The 12,092-nt window shown below is 53.6% G+C and overlaps 1 protein-coding gene across 1 annotated transcript in view; it reads left to right on the top strand.

The window, feature by feature from the left end:
- The window catches only part of LOC115075641 (suppressor of tumorigenicity 14 protein-like), a 148,628-nt gene that overhangs the window by 27,558 nt on the left and 108,978 nt on the right, over positions 1–12,092 (top strand). The window contains exons 6-8 of the mRNA XM_029576215.1: positions 10,630–10,665; positions 11,248–11,479; positions 11,609–11,745. Of these exons, the coding sequence (XP_029432075.1) occupies positions 10,630–10,665; positions 11,248–11,479; positions 11,609–11,745 (405 nt within the window). The remainder of the gene's footprint in view (positions 1–10,629; positions 10,666–11,247; positions 11,480–11,608; positions 11,746–12,092) is intronic.

The raw sequence follows: 12,092 nt of genomic DNA, 5'->3' as shown, positions 1-12,092 counted from the left end.
TCGCCTGGGGGGGGGGGGAGGGTCCTCCATCTCTGTCTCTGGCCCCGTTCCGGGTTGGGGAAAGGGCAGGGAGGGCTAGAAGGGGAGGAAAGCTCTGATTTGCCTGTTTTTTAACCAGACCATGCTGGTTTGGTGCAGGGAGGCTTTTCTCTACGGACTTTGTTTTGTTACTTCATGATGCCTGTATGGCCAGACAGAAAGCGGCTGGGGGGACTACACAGCCACAGATTCCACCAGTCCAGCCCACTGAGGGTCCTTCGGGGGGTCCCAGGAGGTATCCTGTGCCCAGTAATAGGGTTCCCTCAGCACAGGGCTTGATTTTTCGCCCGCAGGGTGATGCAGCTGGGGCGGGTTGATCCGGAGGACGCTATCATAGCTCCTGGTGGTACTGGTTCGGGGTCTGGCCAAGTTCCCCTGGTGGCGCTGGTTATTCCGGCTACCGATGATGCGGGTCAAGGGGATGACCCGGTCTCTTATTCATGAGGCAGAGGATCCTAAGGTGGTCCAACTTTTTACAAGGGAAGAGCTGGAGGTTTTGCTTCCCTTGGCTTAGCAGGTTCTCGGGGTTAAAATGCCTCAGGAGACCCAGGATGTGGACGGCGAGGACCCGGTACCAGATGCCATCCGAGATCCTCCAACTTCTTTCCCTTACCACAAGTCGGTTAGGAAGTTAGTAGAAGAGGAATGGGGGACTCCTGATTCTGGTTTAAAGGTTGGCAGAGCCATAGAGAAACTTTACCCTCTACCAGAACAGGATTTAGAATTTTTTTTCTCTCCCGAAATTAGATACGGCGGTGTCCGCTGTGACTAAGCGCACCACGATTCCGGTTATTGGTTTGGCCGCTTTAAAGATGTACAAGATCAGAAGGTGGAGTTACTCCTTAAAGGGTTTTTGAGGTGGCGTCTCTGGGTTTGCGTGCAGTGCTTTGTTCAAGTTTCTTGCAGCGTGTGTCATAATCTGCTATGTTGATGGGACGAGCAGTCTGATGTATTCCGTAGGCGGAGTAGCAATCTGTTATAGACTGCTGGAGAGTAGTGGGTGGATCCTTGGGCCGGTGGCAGATGACCACATCCCTGGGGAAGATCACCGGCTAGGCTTAGAGTACGGAGACAGACACACACTAGTTCTTTTATTAAACAGGTCTTGAAACCACCAGAGGTGGCAGTAGTGAGCTGAAGTGCCCAGCAGGGCTGAAGTCCCTCAGATACTGGAACAGCGATCCTTGGCTGAGCTGTTGAGAAACTGTAGACAGTGAGTAGGCAGGGTATGCAGAGTTCATGAACAGAACTTAAATGACAACACTCACATAATGGTCTCTGGGAGCTCAGGAGCTGGAAAGGATAGGCCCTCGAGGAGCGAGTACCTGGTTCCAGGGAAAGCTCTGAGAGAGCGATGGTAACTCACAGTGATGTAGACGGTGATGGCTTCCAGGCAGAAGAGAATCAGCAGATAGTCAGGAACAAGGGCCCTCGAGGAGTGAGTACCAGGTTCTGTCTGTAACCTGAAAACCAAAAAGAGTGAGGCCCCAGAGGAGCGGGTACCTCTGGTAAGTCCGAGGAAGCAGAGTAGCTTAGGCAAGGTAACCAGAGTAAACCTTGTCCTAACCCGAACCCTTGCTAACTCAGTTTGTCAGCGATATCTGAGACCTTAAATATCTGAAGCGGATGACGTCATCTCAGGGGGGACGCCCTGAGGTTCGCGCCCTTGCTGGTATTTCACTCTGAGTGCATGCGCGTGCCCTAGGCTCAAAAAGGAGGGCTCGTTTCGGCCGATACTTGGTTTAAAGAAAGTCAATGCAAAACAATGGAAACCCTCAGGTCGGTCATAGCGGCTGTACGCAAAGAAGAATTCCTGGCTTCCTTGGATCTCATGGAGGCTAATCTACAAATTACCATCCATCAGGACTCTCAGCATTTTCTACGCTTCATAATTCTGGGTCAACATTTTCAGTTTGGTCTCACCACGGCTCTGTGGACTTTCACCAAGGTGGTGGTGGTGGCAGCTTTCCTTCAAAAGGAGGGTATTCTATTTCACCCATATTTGGATGATTGGTTGATCAGAGCCAAGTCAGAGTTTCTATGCCACAAGTCGGTTCATCGAGTTCTCGAAGTCCTACAGTCCCTAAGTTGGGTAGTGAACCAGGACAAAAGTCAGCTATCACCAACACAAACTTTGGAGTATTTAGCAGTTCGGTTTAATACTCTTATAGGCAGTCTTTCTCTCTCAAGATCGAATCTTGAAACTTCAGGCCCAGATCCGCCGGTTTTTGCGGTTGCATGTACCCAAGGTCTAGGACTACTTACAAGTACTCGACTTGATGGCCTCCATCCTGGACTTGGTTCCCTGGGCTTCTTCCCATATGATACCACTCCAGACGGCATTGTTGTCCCACTGGAAGCCAGTATCTGAAGAATATCGTATCTGCTTACCTCTCAAGGGTTTGCCGAGAGACAGTCTGTCATGGTGGCTTCAGACTTCCAATCTCAGTCGGGGAGTGGACCTCAAAGTTCCCGATTGGATGGTGGTTACTACTGATGCCAGTCTCTCTGGATGGGGAGCAGTTTGTCAGTCCCATTTGGTTCAGGGATCCTGGTCCGTGAGACAGTCTGCATAGTCTATCAACCGTCTAGAGACCAGGGTGGTTCGCTTGGCCTTGAAGGAGTTTCTGCAATTACTAGGGAATCATCCGGTTTGAGTTCTGTCTGATAACGCGACAACAGTAGCATATATACATCGGCAGGGCGGAACCAAAAGCAAGGCAGTGGCTCTAGAGGTGCAGAGGATGGTGCTCTGGGCGGAACGACATCTAGAGAGATTAGCGGCATCCCACATCGCAGGAACAGAGAATGTTCAGGTGGATTTCTTGAGTCACACACACTTGGATCCAGGCGAGTGGGAACTCTGAGAAAGCCATGCAGTTAGTTCGAGATCACTGGGGTCGACCTTATGGCAACCTCTCGGAATGCCAAGACCGTCAGATTCTTCAGTCACCGAAGACAGTACGGGGCCGAAGGGGTCGACACTCTGGTTTTACCATGGCCTCAGGGAGTGCTACTATATGTTTTTTTTTCTCCAAGGCCACTGGTGGGCAAGGTTCTAAGTTGCATAGAAAAGCATTGCGGAGAGGGGATTCTGGTGGCTCTGGAGTGGCCTCTGCGTCCCATGGTTTGCAGATCTGGTCAACCTGGCGGTGGACGGCCTGCCTCGCTTCGGCCACCTGACGCGTCTTCTTCGACAGGGTCCTATATTTTTCGACAAGGCTGCTTGCTTTTGTCTAGCAGCATGGCTTTTGAGAGGAGGTGTTTGAAAAGAAAAGGTTACCTGGACTCGGTAGTCACCACACTGTTACAGTCTAGAAGGAAGTTTACTAACCTCTCATGTTCAGGTATGGAAGATTTGAGTCCTGGTGTTCTGTCAGGGGAATTTGCCCTCCTATGGAATTCACCCTCCTAGGGACCGGTCCTGTTCAATATTCGTCCTCCTAGGGACCGGTCCTGTTCAATATCTTTGTGAGCGACATTGCAGATGGGATAGAAGGTAAGGTTTGTCTTTTTGCGGATGACACTAAGATCTGTAACGGAGTGGACATGCCGGAAGGAGTGGAGAGAATGGGACGGGATTTAAGGAAACTGGAAGAGTGGTCGAAGATATGGCAGCTGCGATTCAATGCCAAGAAATGCAAAGTCATGCATATGGGGTGTGGAAATCCGAAAGAACTGTATTCAATGGGGGGAGAAGGGCTGATGTGCACGGAGCAGGCGAGAGACCTTGGGGTGATAGTGTCTAATGATCTGAAGTCGGTGAAACAATGTGACAAAACGATAGCTAAAGCCAGAAGAATTCTGGGCTGCATAGAGAGAGGAATATCGAGTAAGAAAAGGGAAGTGATTATCCCCTTGTACAGGTCCTTGGTGAGGCCTCACCTGGAGTACTGTGTTCAATTCTGGACACCGTATCTCCGAAGGGACAGAGACAGGATGGAGGCGGTCCAGAGAAGGGCGACCAAAAAGGTGGATGGCCTTCATCGAATGACTTATGAAGAGAGATTGAAGAATCTAAATATGTACACCCTGGAGGAAAGGAGGAGCAGGGGTGATATGATACAGACTTTCAGATACTTGAAAGGTTTTAATGATCTAAAGACAACAACAAACCTTTTCCGTTGCAAAAAAATCAGCAGAACCAGGGGTCACGATTTGAAACTCCAGGGAGGAAGACTCAGAAACAGTGTCATGAAGTCTTTCTTCACGGAGAGGGTGGTGGATGCCTGGAATGCCCTTCCAGAGGAAGTGGTGAAGACCAGAACTGTGAAGGATTTCAAAGGGGCGTGGGATAAATACTGTGGATCCATAAAGTCTAGAGGATGTAAATGAAGAGAAGAGGCATGGGGGTGGCTTGCGGAAATGATGGCTACTACCTGGAGATTAATATCCTTATTCAATAAACATACCAACGGTTAATGCGACTCCAACATTGCTCTTTGCTTCAACGGCAAGAGGAAATGTGGAAAAAAGGATTTGCATCCACATAAAAGCAGGGGAGTAGCTTGCTTGTTACGGCGGTTACAACCCCAAACCAAAAATGCCTGATAGTTCACTTTCAATGCATATCCAGCATAGCTCTCTGCTTCAGTGGCAGGGGAATGAAGAAAAGATGATTTATATTCAGACAACTACCAACAAGGTCTGAATTACATAGTCTGGGTAAAACAAATAAGCATGGGTGTAGCTTGCTTGTTACGGTGGTTACTACCCCGAATCAAGCCTGATACTTCACTTAGAATACATATCCAGCACAGCTCACTGCTTCAATGGCAGGGGGAATGAAGAAAAGAGGATTTGTATTCAAACAACCAACAAGGACTGAGTTGCACAGGCTGGGTAAACAAGTGTGGGAGTAGCTTGCTTATTACGGCGGTTACTACCCCAAACCAATTAGCTAGATACTTCACTTAGATGCAGCTCCAGCACTGCTATCTACAATGGCAAGGGTGGAAGGAAAATAGAACCAAAAAAGTTATTTAAAGGGACAAGAGAAACAGAAAAGTATGAAAAAATAAAAATAAGTATGACAGCTTGCTGGGCAGACTGGATGGACCGTTTGGTCTTCTTCTGCTGTCATTTCTTTGTTTCTATGTAACTCCTGAAATATTATCTTTCTTACTGGATGGCTTCCCCAAGGGCTTATCTCTTAGCTCTCTTAATGTTCAGGTAGCACCATTGGGCTCTCTCCGTGGCAAAATTGAGGGATCCTCTGTCGTCTCATCTGGACGTGGTTCATTTTCTTAGAGGTATGATGAATCTTCGTCCTCCAGTTTGGAAATCTTGTCCGTCCTGGAATCTTAATCTAGTTCTTAAAGTTCTGTGTGAACCTCCCTTCGAGCCGCTCCGAAGGGCTACGTTAAAGGATTTCACACTTAAGGTAATTTTTTCTCGTCGCCATTTGTTCGGCTAGAAGAATTAGAGTTACAGGCGTTATCTTGTCGAGATCCTTTCCTTCAGATTTCGGAATCTGGAGTTTCTTTACGCACGGTACCTTCCTTTTTACCAAAGGTGGTTTCAGCATTCCATGTCAGTCAATGGAGCTTCCGGCTTTTCCTAACTTACCGGAGTCGGATCCTAATGCGAGGGAACTGAAACGTCTAGATTTTTGGAGAGCTTTATTGGGTTACCTCGAGATTACCAATGACTTTAGGAGGTCTGATCACCTCTTCGTGCTGTGGAGTGGTCCTAATAGAGGCTCCAAGGCTTCTAAAGCCTCTATTGCACGATGGTTGAAGGAGGCTATTTCTGCCGCGTATATTACACGGGGTCGTCCAGTTCTGGAAGGTTTGCATGCTCGCTACACACGTTCACAAGCGGCCTCGTGGGTGGAATCTCAACTTGTTTCCCCACAGGAAATTTGCAGACTGGCGACTTGGAAGTCGCTGCATACTTTTGTAAGGCACTATTGCTTAGATGTCGGGGCTCCAGCAAACCCTTCGTTTGGCGAGAGTTTTGCAAGCAGGACTCTCCAGGTCCGACCCTGGGTAAGGGCTTTGGTACATCCCAGGTGTCTGGACTGATCCGGGAACGTATAGGGAAAAGAAAATTGGTTCTTACCTACTAATTTTTGTTTCTGTAGTACCGCAGATCGGTCCAGAGCCCACCCAATTAGAAGGGGGTTATATTAAGGGGAGAGTCGCCCGTTCAGCTGTAAGATTGTTCTCTGTTGCATTCCACGTTCTTGTTGTTTAATGGTTCCATATTTTTTGCTATTATCTGCTTTGATTATAGATATATACTGATGAACTGCAGCTGGCACGGTTGCTTAGATACGGTGTCAGCGAGGTTTTATTTTTTCTCTGTCTCCATCTGCTGATAGGGGGAGATGAACCCAGGTGTCTGGCCTGATCTGTGGTACTACAGGAACGAAAATTAGCAGGTAAGAACCAATGTTCCTTTCTCCGCGTGAAGGGAGACGATAGCCAGCTTGTTTTCTGATCTCCTCCTGGGGCAGCAGGCTGATACCTTCCTGTTCAGGGTTGTTGCAAACAGATCCATGTTGTGGGGGAGGCTACTGGAATTCCTACTGTCTTGGTCTTTACAGGGCATCAACATTCTCCTCATAGGCTTTCGAGCCTAACTTGGAAAAGTTGGGTGTTTCATCTATCTTTAGTCGGGGTAGAGTAAATGGGGTATTTAAAATGCCTTGCTGGAAAAGAGTTGGAGGATATTACTTGGAAATGTTTGATCAGGGATCAGACTGTGAAGCCATGATACTATATTATAAGGAGGGCCCGACTTACCCCAGGCTATTGGTAAATCTCGTTCTGATTTGATGTTGGAAGCCTTGTGGGCACAGAGGCAGCTGCCCATATCAGTTTACTTCTTCTGCCCAGTTAACCAAAATGTTTGGGATGAAATTATAACAGCTGTGAGGCCTATGACTTGTGTGGAGACACCCAAAGACCAAAGAGTGTTGCTTTTGAGCTTTCTTCCTCCTCTTGCGGTAGCAGGGAACAGCTTGATCCAGAAGTTGGAAATAGTAGGGTGTTGGGTCGTATTAGCCGACTGGCGAAAGAATTAAACACGCGGACTGCAAAACATCAAGGCCCCCGCATTTGGATGCAATTGGAAACCTGAGTTAATGGCGAGCTACGTTCAGAGGGCCCGCAATCTACTGCCCAAGCTGTGCTACTCTCCCAGAGGGAATCTCTTCATTTAGTTTTGGACTTCTATTTCCCCTTGTATGAATGCTCAGGTACTGGGGGCATTTCCCTCTCCCCAGGGGGCTCACAATAAATGAGTCCACGGAGGGTGACGTGACTTGGCCAAGGTGGGATTTGAACTCGGACTTCCCTGCTTCATAGTCCGCCGCTCTAACCTGGGAAAGGCATATAAATTATTGAACCCTGTGCTGGAATGCCTTGCTCCATCTCTGGTAACGCAGTGGTGATGTGCAGCTGCACCACCCACTCCAGACACGTTTCTCTCGCCGGGGGAGGAACCTTAGAAGCAGGGGGTTGAGCTTGAGAAGAAGCTGCCTTGTTATATGGGGTACTTTGTCTCTGATCACTGTGCTTAATTTTTATTCTATATATAAAACTAAATATTTAAAAAGTGGCAGTGGCGCAGCAGAGCAGCAGGTTTCACAGCACACGGGAAGCCTCCCACGCATGTTCGTAGCTTTCCAAGGAAGAACTGGAAAAATCCTCCAGTGTGACGCACCCGATGCAGGCCTGCGTGGATCGTTCTTCCTGCTGCTGGTGGGATTTTTGGCAAAGTCGTATCCCTGAGGCTAGGAACATTTGCCGTGTGTGTGGCAGGGGAAGGGGCAGGTGCAGGCAGTGATCAGTTTAGGGAGTCTGGTTTGCAGCAGCTGCTTGCAGTGACAGCTGGCTCTCCACATGTTGGATGGTTTTGCTCCAGGTAAAGGTGGAGGTGAGCTGAGGGCTCGCTCAGATTGAATTCTGTCTTGGGGAGAAAGCAGCCTGAGCTCCTAAGCCAGTACTAACACTGAAAGGAAATCTCATTTTGTCCTCTCTGGGTGTTTCAGCGAAGGCAGCACCGTGGCTTACTGCTGGATCCGTTTCCTTGTTCCCAATGCCAGTGCGCTGGCGCTCTTCACAGAGACCCGGATCACAGGGTCACTAAGGGCTACTACCCGCAGCCCTGCCCGAAGCACCTTGCTGGAGAATATCCGCATCACCTCGGTCTCCCTCTCACGTGAGTCCTGCATTTCTCTGCTCTTAGCGAGGTAGGAACCAGTATAAGCTTCCTCCCGCCGGTGCCCTGTCGCTGGGACTCCCCGGCGCTGCGAGCTTCCTCCCGCCGGTGCCCTGTCACTAGGAACCCCCGGCGCTGCGAGCTTCCTCCCGGCGGTGCCCTGTCACTAGGAACCCCCGGCGCTGCGAGCTTCCTCCCGCCGGTGCCCTGTCACTAGGAACCCCCGGCGCTGCGAGCTTCCTCCCGCCGGTGCCCTGTCGCTGGGACTCCCCGGCGCTGCGAGCTTCCTCCCGCCGGTGCCCTGTCACTAGGAACCCCCGGCGCTGTGAGCTTCCTCCCGCCGGTGCCCTGTCACTAGGAACCCCCGGCGCTGCGAGCTTCCTCCCGCTGGTGCCCTGTCACTAGGAACCCCCGGCGCTGCGAGCTTCCTCCCGCCGGTGCCCTGTCGCTGGGACTCCCCGGCGCTGCGAGCTTCCTCCCGCCGGTGCCCTGTCACTAGGGACCCCCGGCGCTGCGAGCTTCCTCCCGCCGGTGCCCTGTCACTAGGGACCCCCGGCGCTGCGAGCTTCCTCCCGCCGGTGCCCTGTCACTAGGGACCCCCGGCGCTGCGAGCTTCCTCCCGCCGGTGCCCTGTCACTAGGAACCCCCGGCGCTGCGAGCTTCCTCCCGCCGGTGCCCTGTCACTGGGACCCCCGGCGCTGCGAGCTTCCTCCCGACGGTGCCCTGTCACTAGAGACCCCCGGTGCTGCGAGCTTCCTCCCGGCGGTGCCCTGTCACTAGGAACCCCCTGGCGCTGCGAGCTTCCTCCCGGCGGTGCCCTGTCACTGGGACCCCCCGGCGCTGCGAGCTTCCTCCCGGCGGTGCCCTGTCACTAGGAACCCCCTGGCGCTGCGAGCTTCCTCCCAGCGGTGCCCTGTCACTAGGAACCCCCTGGCGCTGCGAGCTTCCTCCCGGCGGTGCCCTGTCACTAGAGACCCCCGGCGCTGCGAGCTTCCTCCCGCCGGTGCCCTGTCGCTGGGACCCCTGGCGCTGCGAGCTTCCTCCCGGCGGAGCCCTGTCACTAGAGACCCCCGGCGCTGCGAGCTTCCTCCCGGCGGAGCCCTGTCACTAGAGACCCCCGGCGCTGCGAGCTTCCTCCCGCCGGTGCCCTGTCACTAGGAACCCCCGGCGCTGCGAGCTTCCTCCCGCCGGTGCCCTGTCACTAGAGACCCCCGGCGCTGCGAGCTTCCTCCCGCCGGTGCCCTGTCACTAGAGACCCCCGGCGCTGCGAGCTTCCTCCCGGCGGTGCCCTGTCACTAGGAACCCCCTGGCGCTGCGAGCTTCCTCCCAGCGGTATCCTGTCACTAGGAATCCCCGGCGCTGCGGTGTCCTGTCACTAGGAACCCCCGGCGCTGCGAGCTTCCTCCCGGCGGTGCCCTGTCACTAGGAACCCCCGGCGCTGCGAGCTTCCTCCCGGCGGTGCCCTGTCACTAGGAACCCCCGGCGCTGCGAGCTTCCTCCCGCCGGTGCCCTGTCACTAGAGACCCCCGGCGCTGTGAGCTTCCTCCCGGCGGTGCCCTGTCGCTGGGACCCCCCGGCGCTGCGAGCTTCCTCCCGGCGGTGCCCTGTCGCTGGGACCCCCGGCGCTGCGAGCTTCCTCCCGGCGGTGCCCTGTCACTGGGACCCCCGGCGCTGCGAGCTTCCTCCCGGCGGTGCCCTGTCACTAGGAACCCCCGGCGCTGCGAGCTTCCTCCCGGCGGTGCCCTGTCACTGGGACCCCCGGCGCTGCGAGCTTCCTCCCGGCGGTGCCCTGTCACTAGGGACCCCCGGCGCTGCGAGCTTCCTCCCGGCGGTGCCCTGTCACTAGGGACCCCCGGCGCTGCGAGCTTCCTCCCGGCGGTGCCCTGTCACTAGGGACCCCCGGCGCTGCGAGCTTCCTCCCGGCGGTGCCCTGTCACTAGGGACCCCCGGCGCTGCGAGCTTCCTCCCGGCGGTGCCCTGTCACTAGGGACCCCCGGCGCTGCGAGCTTCCTCTCGGCGGTGCCCTGTCACTAGGGACTCCTTGGCGCTGCGAGCTTCCTCTCGGCGGTGCCCTGTCACTAGGGACCCCCGGCGCTGCGAGCTTCCTCTCGGCGGTGCCCTGTCACTAGGGACCCCCGGCGCTGCGAGCTTCCTCCCGGCGGTGCCCTGTCACTAGGAACCCCCGGCGCTGCGAGCTTCCTCCCGGCGGTGCCCTGTCACTAGGAACTCCCTGGCGCTGCGAGCTTCCTCCCTGCGGAGCCCTGTCACTAGGGACCCCCGGCGCTGCGAGCTTCCTCTCGGCGGTGCCCTGTCTGTCTCCTCTCGTGAGTTACCTCAGCCCTACTGCCGTTGCCCCAGATCTGAAGCCCTTGTGGGTACCCTGGGATGCTGCTTGTTAAATTGCTTCTCTTTGCTTGCTAGCTGCTGATCCCCGGACAGTTAAAGAACCCGGTGACAGTAAGTCGCAGTGATGCAATCTTTCTATGCTGTCACTTCCTAACCTCACACTAACATGTTTCTCTTTTTGCTAGAGTACTTTTCTGCATGGCACTGGGGAGATATTTTGTTTCCCTCCGCTTACTAACAGGATGAGTTTTGGGAGTAGCCAGAACATAGAGATTAACATTCTGACTCTTTTGAAGAGTGACCCGGACCCCCATTGTATGCAGTCATTCAAAAGACACACACAAGGGGTTGAATTAGCAGAGCACTATGTTTTTTGTCTCGAGCTGAGTGCTGGGGCACTGGGTCAGTACTGGCTGAGAGGGAAGAGTGCGCGTAAGGCTGTGCTGGAATATTGGGTCAGCGTTTACTTCACGGACGCCAGCTCAGCCCCATGCACTTAGAAGTGCTCCATCTTGCTCGCATGGAGCTGGATCAGGCTGGACGTGTGCTTTCCTCGGGGGTAGGGCAGTGTGTCTTGCTGGGGGCTGAGATTAGACTCTGTAAGTAGGTGCATGCATTTTTTTCTCAGCTGCTGACTCCTAGCTCACCCTGCGATGAGATTGTCGCTGTCTGTTACCTCCTTCCTCTTCCCAGAATCCTGTGCCTTTAGCTATCATGCAGACCCCAATGGGAAGACGGTCTTCTCCTCTCCTGGCTACCCCTCTGGGTACCCACAAAATGCCCGCTGCCAGTATCTGTTGCGTGCAGAGCAAGGAAATGTTATCAACCTCACCTTTACCACCTTCAACGTCCGTGACAGCTGCCAGGAGGACTTTGTGTCCGTGTTCGACACTCTGAGCTCAGACCGGGGAAGCATCGTTACAGAGTGAGTGAGACGCCACCCTGCCCACGCACCTCAGTCCTGCCCTGCAGCGCCACCGGGGCACAGGGTGATGCAGCGGTCAGGGGACGTGCTAGTCTGAGACCTGTCATGCTGTCTGTCTGTCTCCCGCAGAAAGTGTGGGAACCGGCCCCCTACCAACCCTCTGGCCGTACTCACCTCTGGAAATGTGGCCCTGCTTGTGTTCGTCTCTGCCGGCTTTTCCTATCCGGGGTTCCAGGTGGAGTTCTCCCAGGTGCCAAAGCTGACAGGTAAGATGCCTCAAGGAGAAAGACACCTCTCAAGAATAACTCTAAAAGGAGCAGGATCCTCTTGTCCAGGAGATGTGACTATTCCTAATTGTGTTGTTCTAGGCTAGGTTACTTTTTTTTCTCTCCTTTTTTGGTTTGTGATATTTTCATAAGTAAAGAATAAAAATGTCAGTAACTAAATAGACCATAAACCAGTGTGATGGAAGCACAGTGTATTACACGGCCGGATAAGTGCAGGGGGAGGGGCCAGTGTGATGGAAGCACAGTGTGTTACACTGCCGGATAAGTGCAGGGGGAGGGGCCAGTGTGATGGAAGCACAGTGTATTACACGGCCTGATAAGTGCAG

The sequence above is a fragment of the Rhinatrema bivittatum genome, chromosome 14, assembly GCF_901001135.1.
Source record: "Rhinatrema bivittatum chromosome 14, aRhiBiv1.1, whole genome shotgun sequence".
In the NCBI taxonomy this organism is placed as follows: domain Eukaryota; kingdom Metazoa; phylum Chordata; class Amphibia; order Gymnophiona; family Rhinatrematidae; genus Rhinatrema; species Rhinatrema bivittatum.
Note: the sequence above shows the minus strand (reverse complement) of the source record. Positions and strands in the feature narration are given on the sequence as shown.